The sequence below is a fragment of the Equus quagga genome, chromosome 19 (genome assembly GCF_021613505.1).
Source record: "Equus quagga isolate Etosha38 chromosome 19, UCLA_HA_Equagga_1.0, whole genome shotgun sequence".
NCBI classification, from domain to species: Eukaryota; Metazoa; Chordata; class Mammalia; order Perissodactyla; family Equidae; genus Equus; species Equus quagga.
Genome location: NC_060285.1, coordinates 6,404,985 through 6,421,096, shown reverse-complemented (window position 1 = coordinate 6,421,096; position 16,112 = coordinate 6,404,985). Strand labels below are relative to the sequence as shown.

The window sequence follows — 16,112 nt, the reverse complement described above, 5'->3', positions numbered from 1 at the left end:
TGATGCTGATGGTGATGATGATGGTGATGGTGACAATGGTGATGCTGATGGTGGTGATGATGATGGTGATGAGGGTGCCTTTGTAACACTAAAAGGCTGTGTTCATGTGGGATCTTATAATGACTCAGGCCTAAGGGATGATGCTTAGGATGTTTTTGTTGCAAATAAAAATCCAATTCAAATGGCTTCCTATTGGCCCATAGCACTGAGAAATGCAGAGGTATGGTGGGTTTCTGGTGCAGTCTGATCCAGCTGGCTCCCCTGGGCCCAGCCACACTGGCCCAGCGTGTTCCAGCACTGGAGCACTCCCCAGCACTCCCCGGTGTTACCTCGTTCTCTCCCTTTGGGATAGCTTAACAGCTGCTGAAAGCTCCCGAGGCAAGAAGCTCGCTGTTCATACGCAGGGAGGACAGCATCCTCTTCTCTCAGCATGGGAGGAAATGTGTCTGTGACAGCCTCTGACTGGAGGGGTCCAGGTTACATGCTCGCCACTGGACCAGGCGAGGGCAGTGGCATGCATGATGGTCTCCCTCCAGGTTGGGATCCTGTTAATTGTCCTGGGTCCATCTGGCTCTGCCCTTAGAGCAGCAGATGGATGGAGCCCTCCGGAGTCTGGGGAGCTTCCGGTGGAAGCTGGCCTGAGCCGCCCCCACCTGGAACCCCTTCTCTCTTGGTTGGGGCTTCACCTGCCCCAGCTGTGGGAGGGAGGACGGAGGAGCATCTCCCACAGTGCAGGCAGGTGAGAATGTTCTTCTCTCTGGTTTCCTTAGAAGGGCTTGGAGCAAGAAAGGCCTATGGCAGAAGCTGATTTATTTGTTTTTTATTTTTATTTATTTATCTTTTGGTGAGGAAGATTGGCCTTGAGCTAACATCTGTGCCAGTCTTCCTCCATTTTGTATGTGGGATGCCGCCACAGCATGGTTTAATGAGTGGTGTGTGGGTCCACACCCAGGATCCACACTGGTGAAACCTGGTCCACTGAAGTGGAGCATGCAAACTTAACCACTACGCCCCTGGGCCGGCCCCATAGCAGAAGCTGATTTTTTTTAACTTCCACTTTTTTAAATTACATAAATAATACTTGTTCATCATAGGAAATCAGAAACTGTGGTTAAGCAGGAGGAAGAAGGGAAGAGACTGCTGGTGATGCCCCAGAGCCCGCTAACTGGTCAGTATTCTGGCCGAGTCGGGCCCATTGCAGCTTTCCCGTGATGGAGTTGCCAGGTGTCAAGCCGGTCCTGAGGCCCTTTGGCCTGTGGCCTGTTCCTCTGCCTGGGCCTGACCTGCCCTCTCGGCGGCCGTCTCTGAACCACCTGCTCTTCCCCAACAGGCAGCCCTGGTTTTACGGCTGGGGCTTTAACCTCCCGCGAGGCCAAGCGCTGCTGGAGAAGTGGAACCTCATCCCCGAAGGCGTGGACATCCTGATAACCCATGGGCCGCCCCTGGGTAAGAGTTGGCTGGCTGCCTCGGCTGGCCGGGCCCCGCAGGCCTGCCTGGTCTGGGGGAGAACGCGGGGGGTGCGGGGCTGGGGGTGGGGGCTGCCTGGCCTGGCACTGAGGTCAGCCTGGCCTGTGGAGAGGAGCCCGGGACAGGCTCTGTTCTGAGCCTGGCTTGCAGGGCCATCGAGGACAAGTCGTCTCGTTGTCCCCTTACTTCCTGAACACCCACTGTGTGCTGGGGGCTCGCCTTGTTACCTCGTGGATGCATCACAGCCACGCGGGGAAGTCAGAGTCAGTTGCCCGCTTTACACAAGGTGCACCGGAGCTCAGGGGGTCAGAGGCAGGGCTGGCCCTGGGCTCTCCAGACCTGAGTCCTGGGTGCTGGCCACCACCAAGGTCACTGTCACCAGGCTCCCTCTCTGTACCCCTCACCCCACCCATTCCAACAGTCCCCCGGGCCTGCGGATTCCACACCCGGCAGCTTTCCTCCTGCCCCCACTGCCTCCTCGCTGGTCCAAGCTGATGTCACCACTCGCCACCTCCAGGGCCCCCGCTGGCTGGCCCCTCTGGGGGTTTGCTCAATCCTCTGTTCCCTCTTCCCTCACACCCCACTTCCTGTCCATCAGCACATCCATCTACTCTGCCTTCAAACTGTGTCCCAGCTCCTTCCTCTCCTCTCCACGCTGCTGTCCCCACCTCGGTCCAGGCCACTGTCTTCTGTCTCTCTGGTGACCACTGTGACCTCCTCACTGGTCCCCTAGCCCTGGGTCTTACTCCTCAGCCCACTGCCCTCCCCTCAGTAGGAAGGAGCCCTCTGAATCGTCAGTTATGCCATGCCATCTCTCTATAACCTTTCGTGGCTCCCTCAGGCCTTAGAATGAAGTCCAGCCCCCAGCAGTCTGGCCCAGACCAGCCTCTTCCTCCCACTACAGCCTCCGCCGAACCTGCTGTCACCCTCGGTGCTTGGGGCCAGTCTGGGGCTGGGTGATGCTGGACCAGGGGCTCACCTGACGCAGTGCTTGCCTCCGGGCTCACCGGCTGCCGGGTCAAGGGGCACAGGATGGCCAAGCCCAGCGGGACATGCTCGAGGAGGAGAGGCTGTCAGAGGAGGCCTGGAGAGGCTTGTGGAAGAGGGGACCTCTGAGTCGGGGCTGGAGAGCAGGGAAGGGAGGGGCGAGAGTGTGAGGCCCAGCGCAGCTTGAGAGTCATTCACTCACACACCTGTGGCGGGAGAACCTGCCCTGAGTACCTACTGTGTGCCACACGCCCAGCCAGTGTCCTCCGGCGCCCCCCTCCACTGTCACAGAATGCTGAAAGGAAGGCTTCCCTACCCCCATTTCCAAGCAGAGGGAGCCCTGAGGGTGACACAGCGGGATCGTCCCCAGGTCTGCTATCCTACCTGCAGCCTCCTGCCCGCTGGAGGAGCTCCCTTCAACATTCAACGTCATCGCTCACTTAGAGTGAGACTGTGGGGCCAGGTTTTTGTTTCCTCCCCCCCCCCCCCCCCCCCCCCCCCCCCCGCTTGCTTGCTTCCCTCCTTTCCACCCCTCCATGCATTCCTGCAAACAGCATCTTTGGGGTTGCTGTTCTCTGGGTGCCCCACCACGCCCGCTACACGCACAACACACAGCTCCTGTTTTGGGGATGCCCGTGTACTCAGCCCAGCCCAGCCCAGTTGTTGGATGAATTGTCGATTGAGGCACAGAGACGTTAAGTGACTTGTCCAAGGTCACAAAGCCAGTAGGTAGCAGAGCCTGGGACTTACACACCACCATCTGCCCCCGCCTGTTCCCTGCCCGCTACCCTCCTCTTGTCCTTGCCCCCCACATCTCTAAGTCCACATCTCCTGTAGCCGCCTGAATCTTCCAGTCGAAGGGCCCCTTCCCCTCCCAGCAGTTGCAGACACCTGTCCCGCCCACCCAAACAGAGAGGGGCCCAGACGAGCCCTCGGGGCTCCCATGGAGCCATCAGTTGCTCTCCGTGCGAGGATAATAAGCAGCCGCCATACAGGCGGCTTGGGGAGGCTGCCGGGGAGCAGACCCAGACGCGGGCGTGAGCCACGCTGCAGCGAGTGAAGTTCGTTTTCATGATTTTGTGATGTTTAGAGAGTTTCCAACATGAAAATCTTGCTCCCAGGCTCCACTTTCCCGCCGGCCACTTGGGTGCCCTCCGTCCTCCCCTGTCCCTCTCCGGCCTCCGTTCACTTATCTCTGCTGTGGGTGGAGGCTCCCCTGGAGGCCACTGTCAGCACGAATGGCCTAGGGACTCACAGTTGTCTGGCACCCCCACCCCACGTGTCTGGCCCACTCTGGGCTCTCACGAGCGTGGCTCCCTGTGCGGCCCTGCAGAGGAGCGTGAGGCCGCGAGGTCCCGGCTCTCCCTCCCTGGAGGCTGGTGCGGGGCGGGGTTGGGGGGAGCTTGCTGGGATGTGGGGGGCAGCTACGTCCAGGCCTGTGAGTCCAGGACCCCTGTGTCTCCGAGACGGCACAAGCTGCCACCTGTGGTCTGAGGGGCTGGGGGCTGGGCCTGCCCGGACCCCGTCATTGCCCTCTTACTGTCCCCCGCACAGGCTTCCTAGACTGGGTCCCCAAGAAGATGCAGCGGGTGGGCTGCGTGGAGCTGCTCAACACGGTGCAGAGGCGTGTCCAGCCGCGGCTGCATGTCTTCGGCCACATCCATGAAGGTCAGTGGGGGGTTGGGGGGGTGTGAGAGGGGGTCCTCATACACGGGGGGCTCCTCACTGGCCCCTCAGAGGGGCCGTCTCGCCTCCCTTCAACCCAGTGGCCTCCAGCTGGATCTCTCCGCGGAGGGCGGTAGTCCATTTCTAACGTACCCTCTCTAAAGGCCTCGCCCACATTGGCTCTCAGTCAGCTGCTGCTGAAACGTTTAATAACAGGAGGACGGGCCAAAGTCTCGCAAGACTTAGGGGTGAGTCTTACTTCCTCGGAGCCCCGTGACTCTGTCATGCCTCCAGCCTGGGACGTCTTCAGGAGACGGGCAGGGGGCTTTTGAAAGGAGGGGCCTTTTGGACGTGACGTGGAGGATGCATTAGAATTGGCAGGCACACTGTGAGTTCCTTAAGGCTGGTGGCCCAGTCTTGTCACTTACATCCCTTACATTATTAAGCACCTGGCATACAGTAGGTGCTTAATAAATATGGAGGGCTGCCTGCCTTCCTGAGATGCTCTGGTGGCAGCGCCCCCCTAACTCCAACCGCACACGCTCACAGACATGGCATTCTGGCCTGTCCTGGGGGCTGGGACCACATCATTGGAGAGATGGGGGATGTCCACTTCACCTCACGGGACAGTGGGCAGGGCAGCTGGTGGTGGCGGGTGCTGGTGGCTCCAGTCCGGACTGCCCACACCGCACCTGGCCGGTCACTGCACACGGGATTTTCCTCATTAGACCTCAGACGGCCTCTCCGCAGCCTGATTTCACCAGCTGGGCAGGCCCCTCCTTTCGCTCCTTGCAAGGCTTTACCCCACCTGCCCAAGGCTTCCTTACCCCAGCCCTCCTGCCTGGAAGCACATGGGCTCCTGTGGGGCCTGGGGACCGAAGTGTTCTCCCCTAGAATGGTCTCCCGGCCTTCGGAGCCTCCATCTGGGTTGGGCCAGGGCCCCTGGGCCTCACATGTGCCTGGTCCACATCTGATCATTTTCCAGCTCAGACTGCTCCCTCTGCAGGGTGTTGTCAGGGGCGGGAGTGGTCGGGCCTCTCCTGGCCCCAAGGGCCTCCCAGACTTCTGGGCAGCAGACGAGCCATCCGAGGCAGAATCCGAGAGGTCCTGGGGTTGATGGACAACTCGTCTGCCATGGGATAATGATAATGGCTGTCATTTTCTGCAGCCCTACTACGGGCATGTGGTGCCATCAGATCCGAGGTCGTGTGTGATCCAAACCACACCTCTGCTCAACTCTCCAGGCAAACTAGGGCTCTAGAGAATCGGTACGCTGCACAGGGGAGAGGAGGTGTCCCTTCTGGTTTGGAGATGATCTGAGCTGAAGGATGAGGAGGATCTTAACGAGGAGACATGGTGGGAAGAGGGTACGGTGGGGGCAGAGGTTAAGAGAAGAAAGTACATGACGATGATGATGTTGATGATGATGATGGTGTTGATGGTGCTGATGATGGGTGATGGTGACAATGACGATGATAGTGATGATGATAGTGATGATGGTGATGATGACAATGATGATGGTAATGGTGATGATGGAGATGATAATAATGGTGATGACAGTGGTGATGATGATAATGATGGTGGTAGTGATGATATGATAATAATGAGGGTGACGATGACAGTGGTGGTGATGCTGGTGGTGGTGGTGGTGGTGGTAAAGATAATGGTGATGAAGATGGCGACGGCGATGATGGTGCTTCTGCTGCTGCTGTTGGCAATGATGATGATGATGGTGGTAGTGATGGTAACGAGGATGATGGTGATGATGAATGTTAATGATGATGTCTCACTGTGTGCTTTCTAGGCACTGGGCTGAACACTGTATGTGGATTTTATCTCATTTGATCCTCACAGCAGGCCTGGGAAGAGCATCTCTCATTATCATCCCTATTTTAGACGAAGAGTTTCAGTAGCTTGCTGGAGACACATTCGGTCCCTTGTGGCTGAGTGCCCTCTGACTACCACACCCACCAGACCTCCCCCACTGCCTGGGCTCCTGGCCTTACCTCTCGGCCATGACGGGTGTGTGCTTACTTTCCAGGATATGGTGTCATGGCAGACGGGACGACCACCTACGTGAACGCGTCCGTGTGCACCGTGAACTACCAGCCCGTGAATCCGCCCATAGTCATCGACCTCCCCACACCCCGGAACTCCTGACTGGCCCTGTGCCCCAGCCCTGCCCGCCCACAGCAGCTCCATATGCCTGGCCGAGAGCACGGACCGCAGCCACCTTCCTTCCATGCAGACCCCCCATCCGGTGTGGGGACCAGCCCAGCAGACGGGTTGAGGCCTTGGAATGAAGATCACCTCTGACTCTTCAGCCTCGTGTCGCCGGGAGTGGGGACCCCGTAGGTCCCTGTCGGGTTCTGTGCTCATCCCTGTTTTCTGCGTGTACCTTCCGTGCGTCCCTCACTAGAGGACCTGCCCAGCTCGCGGCCCGGTCCTGCTGGGGAAGAGACTGTCTTCCTCCTTCCAGTGGACACCGTCGTGGGTGTGGGGAGCCCCTGCTCCTGGGCAGATTTTGCAAGTTCTTGCACGAAATCTGCCTCTAACTGAGGGTCTGTGTGGCTGCAAGACCCAGGGCTGGGGGGTGGGTGGGAGCTTCCGTAGGCTGGAGGGACCTTCCTCTCTGCCCAGACTGGAGAGGAGATGGGCCCGCCTCACGGCCAGGGCCCTCCGAGGGAGTGGTCAGGGACATCTCAGGAATTCGGACTGCACCTGGCCAGGCCGACAGGCTGTCGCCCCCCCGTTTTCTTCCTGTGGGCATTTTCGCTGACTTGAACAATGGCCTGAGCATCCCCGACAGCGCTCAGAGCCTGGGTTTGGGGGGTGGGTTCTACAGAATGAGCCATTTGAGTGCCCAGGACCGGCTGGGGGCTTCCCAAGTCATGCTCGACCCCTCGCCCGGTGGGGGCTGCACTGCTCTGCAGAACTCAACAGCCCGGAGGGTCCGCAGCCCGAGGCGGCCCTGCCACGTGTCTGCCCCCACGCGGGTGTGCACACACACACACGTGCATACACACGCCCCCTTAATTTAATGAAGTGGACCCTGTGTTTCTCATTACTGTCCTCGAGTGAGTTCCGGCCCTCCGTGCGATTTCCTTGCACCTTTGGGGTCTGTCTGGCGCGTCCACAGCTGAGGAAGGCTGAGTGGTCCCCAGTCGCTCTTGCCCCAGTACCAGCCGCCCCGTTAACCGGAGGGGGACACAGTGACAGAGTGGGCCATGGGCTCCCGCTGCTCCACCCAGGGCACTTCTTTTTCTCCTTTAAATTAGGACCAGGGGGCTTGGGCTGCATCTCTGAGGGAGAGGGAACCAGCAGGGCCTGAGGAGGGTGAGGCACGGGCGGCAGCGTCGGCACGTGCAGGGTCAGATTCTGTCTTCATTTAAAATTCTGGTCTTTTGTTCATCATGGGTTTTTTTCTGCATCAATTTTGATTTTTAAAAACATTACATTAAAATAGTATCGTTCATCTTGATTGCTGATTTTTTGGACAGCCCCTTAAATTGTGCGCCCGAGAGGAGGGACCTCACTTGCCGCACCCTAGTCCTAGCCCTGGGAACCAGCATTTAATGTGCCCTCCGCAGATACCATCGCATTTCATCCTCAGGCAGTCCTGCAAGGTGGAGACTGTTGGCCCCATTTTAGAGATGAGGAGGCTGAGATCAGAGAGGTGAGGTAACTTGCCTGAAGCTGCACAGCACAAAAAGGGCAGAGGCAGGATTTGAACCTCCATCTCTGACTTCATAGTCCTTGCTTTGCCACCACCCAAAGCTCCGTCCCTACAAGGCAATGCATGGTCCAAGGCTCTTTTGTTTTTCTTAAGGTTCGTTTCTCATAGAGAGCCCCTGGAGGGCTGAGGGATCCTGTCCCCCTGAGCCCAGCCCTCCGGTATCCTGGGAGATCGTGATTTCTTCCTACTCGAATGGGGCTCCCGGTGGGGTGAGCGGCAGTGTCCAGGGAGCCTGGCGGGAACACCGCGTTGGCCATGGCCAGCTTCGCTCTGTGGGGGCCGGGCTCCAGGAATCCCGTTTGGCCCAAGTGGTTCCTGGTGGCCGAGGATATTTCTAGTCTCTGGGGATGCCTCAGATGCAGGACGTGTGTGCGCATGCACGGGGTGGAGAAAATACACGGCTCTTTCAGTCGCCTCTACTGAATTTCTATGCGGACCAAGAACTATAAACTTAAATTTTTTTTCCCAAGGTATCTTCAGAATATGGTGTATTTTTATGTGGAAAAGAAAAGTTATGAAGGCAGCTGTTACTTTAAGAGAAAATTCATTAAAAGTCCTCGAGGTATGAAAGATGATGGCGTGCTCCTCAATCATTTTGGCATAACTTGATTGTGGCTGTAATTTTTTTTGTCAAGCATGTCAGACAATAAAGTCTTTGTAAAAAGAAGAAGTCCGTGCAGCGCCTCTTCCTGTGCTTGTCTCTGGATGTCGTGTGGGGCACGTGGGAGGAGTGGGGTCCTTCTGCTGAGTTCTGAGTCCTGGACAGAGTTCAGAGGCCGAAGACCTTCCATGTGGCAGTGACTGACGTCCCTGTGCTTGCTCCAGCTTCCCCGAGGGTGAGGAGGTCGTAGAGGTGGTTGGCATGGGCAGTTCTGTGCATTATCATCTTCAAATGTGTCAACCGCCTGGTTCTCCAAAACAGAGCACTCAGGATGGCCTTAGCTCTGGACTCTTCCTGAAAGCAGCATGTTCAACCCAGCCCCTGTCAAACTAAGGGTTCAGGTGTTGCCCAAGAAAAGCACTGGCAGGTGTAAAGACTCTAGTCTTACAGCTCCCTAAGCTGCAAAAGTTCTGCCATTTTCATCCATCATCCATCCATCCACTCACCTACCCAGAGACCCAATCCATCCATCCACCCACCTACCCACTGACTCCTCTATCCATCCACCCATCCACTCACCTACCCATTGACCCATCCATCCATCCATCCACCCATCCACTCACCTACCCATTCATCCATTCATCCATCCACAAACACTCACTGAGCATCTCCCCTGGGCCTGGCTTGGACTAGGGAGGTGGTGGTGGTGGTGGTGGTGGTGATAGATTTAGGAGCTAGGATGAGGGATGGATGTGGGGACGAGGGGGAGGGAGAGCCAAGGATGACAACGGACATTGGCAGCCAGTCACAGAGTGGGAGCATGGGAGCCGGAAGAACAGGTTTGAGGAGGGATGTTGAGTTCCATTTGGGACTCGTGAGCTGGAGGTGCCCTTGGGATATGCAGGGGGAAGTGGCCAGTGGCCAGGGGGATAAATGGAGCTGGAGGGGAGGAGCCTCCCTGGAGACCTGCATTAGTGAGTCATAACCGAAGCCACAGAGCTGTAGGCCTTCCAGAGGGGCGTGCGGAGGGCAGGAGGAGCAGCCCGGGGCAGACCGTGAGGGAGTCAGCCTCTCCATGATCCTCTCCTGTCCCCAGACTGCCCCTCCCAGAATTCCCCTCCACCAGAGCCTCCCAGGTGCCCATGACCACCCATCCTGAGCCTCTGCTCCCCGTCCGTCAGGGGCCTATGATCACCTGTCCTGGGCCTCAGCTCCCCATCTGTGGGCACGAGGAGCTGCTGCTCCACCGGAGGCATCTTGGCTACCGCCCTCCGCCAGTGTGGGCCCAAGCAGGGCTCCCGGGCAGGTGCAGGGACCCTGTGTGGCTGCTGCCACCTCTGGTAGTGCTGCCACGTTGCAGGCTCTGCTGCAGTGCACCCGACGATCTGCTGAGACGCAGCAGCTGTGGAGCCCCCCGCTCCTGCTGCCTTCCGTGTAGACAGGCTCTGATTTGTCTGGGGTTTGCACCGAGGTGAAGGGGTCCCTCAGCAAACGTGCCGGGGGGCCTGGTGCCCTCGCTCTCGGTGGTTCGGTGCTCAGGGTGCACACACACACAGCCGTCCTTCCCTAGGCGTCCCCGTGGCATGAGGGGTGATACAGGCCGGGGTCCCAGATCACCCTCCGCTAGCCCGTGGGAGTCCAGTGGGTCAAGCCAGCAAGCTCCCTCCCCGCCCTCGGCCTGCAGTCAGCTCACTCACGGGGCCCCGCCCCCAGCTGCTCTTTCATGCTATTTGGCTTCCACGGAGCTGGTCCTCGATCCCCCACGGGAGCAAATACCCAGGCCTTTTCCTCCCGGAGACCCCTGCCCGGCGCCCTGAATGAACTAGTGGAGGTGACTGCTCTGTGGGCCAGTGCTCTCCCCTGATGCCACCCACAGCGCCCACGTGGGCCCAAACCGGTTTGGCCAGCTGGCAGTCTTGTCACAGAAGCCCTTCGACACCCCAGGGAGCCCTCAGTCCCACCGTCCCACTGAAGACACAGACTGTGAAGATCTCCAAGACGTGGGAGTCAGGCCCCGCTGTCTGGAAGCTCACAATGTCCCCTGGCAGGCTCCTCAGACCCCAGGAAAGAAGCTGAGCCCATCAGGTCCCATGTGCTTGGCTCAGTGAGTGGCAGATGGGGCCAGGCCTGAGGGCCGTGAGGAAGAGCAAACCCTGTGTACAGGGGAGATCACGGAGAGCTTCCTGGAGGAAGGAACTTGGCAGGGCCCTGAACAACAGGATATGATTTCTCCATTTTAAAAAAAACTTTATATTTTGAAATCATTTTAGATTTACAGAAGAAGTGTAAGAGAGTCCAGAGGGTTCCTCTAAACCCTTCAACCAGTTCCCCTGATGTTAGCACCTTATATAGCCACGGAACATTTATCAAAACTGAGATTAGCATCAGCAGGACACTAGCAAACGGCAGCCTCTGTGGATTTCGGCAGGTTTTGGCCGACGTCCTCTGTTCCCGAATCCAGATAGTGTCACGCTGTTTGCTCGTCACACCCCTCAGTCTCCTGCATCTGTGACAGTTTCTCAGTCTGCCCTCACTTGTCACGAAGTTTTGAAGAATACTGGCTGAGTGTTTTGTAGAAAGTCCCTCAGGTTGTGCTAGTCTGATGTTTCCTCACGATTGGTCTGGGGTTGTGTCTGGTGAGAAGAGCAGCGCAGAGGCAATGTGTCCTTCTCGAGGTGGCGTGTCCGGGTCACATGATACTGCCGTGCTGCATCGCTGGTGATGTTAATCCTGACACGTGGTTAAGGTGCTGTCTGCCAGGTTTCCCCACTGTAAAGACACCAGTTTTCCTCTTCCACACTTGATTTGTTAGAAGCGAGTCCCTAGTCCGGCTCATACTCAAGGAGAGGGAAGGAAGTCCCCTCCTGGAGAGAGGAGCGTTACAGATTTCGTGGACATACACTAAAATCCCATTGACTAACAAATATTTGTGGGCCACATTCGGAGGCTGTGCAAATGTCCTGTGGCTCCTTGAAGTTTTGCCCACTCATTTTAGCGTCCGTCTGTGGACGCTGCCTGGAGCAGTGATGACTGTGGTCTCACGGTGCTTTTCTGTTTCTTCTTTCCTCCCACATTTCTCACTAGGAATCGTTAAGGAAGATTTGTCTCTTCTCTGCCATTTACTTATTTTTATCAGCATGGACTCGGGACTATTTATTTTATTCTTTAGGTTATAATCTAATGCTATCATTATGTTTTGTGGCTCCAATCGTTCTAACTTTGACCATTGTTGGGAGTTCTTTCAAGTTGGCTCCTGTATTCTTTTGACATATTTCTATCTTTTGTTTGTTTGTTTGTTTGATTTCCTTACTCTCTGGCACTGTCAGGTGTTCCAGGCTCATCTCTTATTTTCCTTGCCCCGGCCCTAGAATCATCCATCTCTCCAGAGAGTTCTAGCCCCTTTTATTTAGAAACTGAGGTCTGGGTGGCCGACGTGCTAGTTGCTCCTGGGCTATCAATACATCCAGGCCTAGCGGTGGCCAGAGCTAGGAAATACCCGCCGCACACTATTCCATTCACACGCACCTACCTGTCCCATCTCTACATCCACCCACCCATCCATCCAACCGTGCGTCCATCCATCTACTCACCCATCATTCGTCTTAAAAAAGCATTAGCTCACGCTGAGCGACACCCAGTCCCTGACTCTAACCCAGCAATGCAGAACCTACTCTTGCCTTTCCACCTGGCTTATTGGTAACTTTTCTCTGAAAGTGAGACGCCTGGCTCCCATATCTGCGATCTACCTAGGCATTGGTTCACTCTTTACCTAGAAAGTAGTTTCACAATTGCTGATCTGTATCCTGGTAAGAAACATAGTTCCTAGCTAGAGTACACTGATCGGATGCAATCCTCTTTGTCTTTAACTTTACAGTCAAAACTGTGTTTTCCGAGGTTAAATCGGTCAGCTCCTTCCCCCCACCCAACTCAGCGAGCTTGTGTCAGACATTTGCAATACAATCAGATTTTTTTGTCCCAGTCTGCATTCCATCCCGAGAGTCCCTGACATCCTGGTTGATTGTTTTAAATTTGCACACAGTAACGTTCGCTCTTCGCAGCGTCCACTTCTGTGGGTTTTGACAAACGCAGAGTCACGTACCCTCCATACCAGTAACGTAGGGAACAGTTTCATCAGCGGAAAATTCCCTTGTTTGAGCCCTTTTTAATCACACTTTTTTCCAAAACGGCTGTACGTTTGCAATCCTACAGGCAATGAATGAGTACTCTTGGTCCGCATCCTCGTCAGAATCTGGTATTGTCAATGTAAAAATTTTTACTCATTTGAATAGGTGTGTGTTGTATTTCACTGTGGTTTTAATTTTCACTTCCCTAATGACTAATGATGGTGACATCTTTTCATATGCTTATTTGCCATTCACATATATTCTTTTGTGAAGTGTCTGTTCAGCTCTTTTGTCTCCTTCCTTAAAAACTAGGTTGTTTGTTTCCAAGTTTTAAGAGTTCTTTACGCTCTGGATGCAAGTCTTTAATTGAAGACGTAGTTTGCAGATCTCTTCTGCCAGTCTGTGAATCGTCTTTTCATTCTCTTAATGGTTTCTCAGAGCAAAAGTTTTTAATTTTGCTAAAGTCCAATTTATCAGTTTTTTTCTGTTATAGATTGTGCTTTGGGTGTAGTACCTAAAAACTCATTGTCAAACCCACGGACGTGCAGATTCTCCCTGTTGCTTTCTTGTAGGAGTTTTACAGTCTGACATTTAGATCTATAACACATTTTGAGTTAGTTTTTGCATAACGTGTGGAGTATGTGTCGAACCTCGTGTTTTGCACATGGACACTATTTCTCCATCGAATTGCCTTTGCACACTCACCAAAGATCAGTCGAACTTATTTGTGTGCGTATATTTCCGGGCTCTCTGTTTTGACCTATATGTCTGTCCTTTTGCCAATATCACACTCTCTTGATTACTAGCATAACTTTACGGGTAAATCTTGAAATTGGGCAGTATGAATCCTTCAATTTTGTTCTTTTCCAGAATTGTTTTGGTTACTGTAGTTCCTTTCTCTTTCCATATACATTTTTTTTTAATTTTTAAAATTTTTCCTTTTTCTCCCAAAGCCCCTCGAGTACATAGTTGTGTATTTTTAGTTGTGGCATGTGGGATGCCACCTCAGCATGGCTTGATGAGTGGTGCCATGTCCGTGCCCAGGATCGGAACCGGTGAAACCCTGGGCTGACGAAGCGGAGAGCGAAAACTTAACCACTCGGCCACGGGGCCGGCCCCTCCATATACATTTTTGAATTAACTTGTTGACATGCAAAGTAAATTTAGCTGAGATTTTGACTGGGATCGCATAGAATCTATAGATCAAGCTGGAGGGAAGTGATACTTAACAACGTTGACCCTCACAATTCATGACAACCGCTCCTCTCTCCATTTATTTAGATCTTTCATTTTTTTCATCCATGCTTGGCAGTTTTCATCATACAGAGCCTCTACATATTTTGTTAGATTTATGCCTAAGTACTTCATTGGGGGGCTATATAAATAGTATTGTTTCTTAAACTTCACATTCCAGTTGCTCACTGTGGGAACACAGGCGTATGATTCACTTTTGTATACTGACTTTGTACCTCCCTTAGTTAGCTTAGTCAGCTTTTGGTGGTTTTTTTTTTGAATTTCTTATGTAGACAACCATGTCTTCTGCAAATAGAGACAACTTTATTTCTTCCTTTCCATTTTCATTTTTCCTTTGGGTTTTTCTTGCCTTGTTGCACTGACCAGGACTTTCAGTAGGATGCTGAGTGAAAGTAATGAGAGAGAACACCCTCGCCCCGCTCCTGATCTTGGGGGAAACATCCACTCCCTCGCCATTCACTATAATGGTAGCTGTAGCTTCTGTAAATGTCTTTTATTTAGTTAAGAAAGTTCCCACTCACAACAACATGGATGGACCTTGAGGGAATTCTGTTAAGTGAAATAAGCCAGATAGAGAAGGACAATCTCTGTATGACTCCACTCATATGAGGAATTCAAACATGTGGACAAAGAGAACAGACTAGTGGCTACCAGGGGAAAGGGGGGTTGGGGGGTGGGCACAAAGGGTGAAGGGGTGCACCTACAACACGACTGACAGACAATAATGTACAACTGAAACTTCACAAGATTGTAAACTATCATAAACTCAATAAAAATTAACTTAAAAAACAACAACAACAAGCCATTCTCTGCAAACTAACAAAATTGCTTGTTTTCTATATTGTGGTAATTCCCATGCTAAATCCTTTAATATACAGCCTGAGGAACCAGGAAGTCAACAATGCTTTGAAGAGGATTATGGAAAAGATGTGTTCTACTCTAAAATAAATGACCCATGGTCTAACCAAACGGCCTCAGAGTTGGGATGCAAAAAACAAAAGAAACAAACAAACAGAAAAACAGATTTCAAGTTTCTGCATTAGCCTACCACTCGTAATGTGCTTTCTAATGTTATATTAAACAAGTTATTATCAATACAGAAAAAAAAAGAAAGAAAGTTCCCTTCTGTTCTTAGTTTGCTAAGAGTTTTTCTTATGAATTAATGGTGGATTTTGTCAAGTGCTTTCTCCGCATTTGTTGAGACGAATGCACGTTTGATGCGCTCGATCTGGGCGCGCATCTCTTTGAGAGTTCATCCCCCTGGGAGTTCATGGAACTTCTCAGATATGTAGATCCATGGTTTGCTTCCAATTTGGGAAGTTTTTGGCCATAGTTTCCCCAATATCCTTTCTGCCTGTTCCCTTTCTCCCCTCCCGCTGGGACTCTCACTGTGTGGATGCTGGTACACTTGATGGTGCCCCACAGGGCTCTCAGGCTCTGTTCGTTTTTCCTTATTTTTTCTTTCTGTTCTTCAGACTGGAGAATCTCAAGTCACTTATCTTCAAGTTTTCTGATTCTTTCTTCTGCATCCTCAAATCTGCTGTTAAGCCTCTCTGGTGAATTTTTAATTTCAGTTATACTTTTCAAACTCCAGAATTGCTATTTGGTTCTTTTTAATACTTTCAATCTCTTAATTTAATACTTTTAATATCTTCTATTTGGTGAGGCATTGTTCTTATACTTTCCTGTTGCTCTTTAGACACGGGTTCCTTTAGCCATTTGAATATATTTGAAATAGCTGATTTAAAGTTTTTGTCCACTACCTTCAACATCTGAGCTTCCTCGGTGACAGTCTTTATTGATTAATTTTCTCCCCTGTGTATGGGCCACACTGTCTTGCTTCTTTGCATGTCTTGTAATTTTTTGTTAAACACTGGACATTTGAAATAACATAACACGGCAACTTTGAAAATAGATTCCAAAAGTTTGTTGTTATTGCTGCTTGTTATAGTTGTTGCTGTTTGTTTCATGACTTTCTGAACTAATTCTGTAAAGTCTGTATTCTTTGTCACATGTGGCCACTGAACTCTCTTCTCAGTTAGCTTAGTGGTCAGCTTCTGACTAGACAGAGATTCCTTAAACACTTGAAGCCAACAAATCCCCCTCTATGCTGATGAGCTCTGTGTGCACGCTGAGGCATGCCCTCAACACTCAGCCAGGAGTTGACCACTCTGCCTTAGTCATCATCCCCTGCTTGTGTGGGGTCTTATGGTCAGCCAGAGGTGAGAGCTTAGGGCCTTCTCATGTCTAATCTGAGCATGCGCACATCCCTGGGCAT

At 52.9% G+C, this 16,112-nt stretch overlaps 1 protein-coding gene across 2 annotated transcripts in view; it reads left to right on the top strand.

Moving 5' to 3' along the window:
- Positions 1–8,491, top strand: part of MPPED1 (metallophosphoesterase domain containing 1) — a 65,432-nt gene extending 56,941 nt beyond the window's left edge. The window contains exons 4-6 of one of the 2 annotated variants that reach the window (XM_046646816.1): positions 1,331–1,446; positions 4,009–4,122; positions 6,161–8,491. In XM_046646816.1, the coding sequence (XP_046502772.1) occupies positions 1,331–1,446; positions 4,009–4,122; positions 6,161–6,279 (349 nt within the window). In that variant the 3' untranslated portion in view covers positions 6,280–8,491. Of the gene's footprint in view, positions 1–1,094; positions 1,169–1,330; positions 1,447–4,008; positions 4,124–6,160 lie in introns of those variants that run through there. The other variant, XM_046646817.1, reaches the window with a different exon arrangement.
- Positions 8,492–16,112: the final 7,621 nt, after the last annotated feature.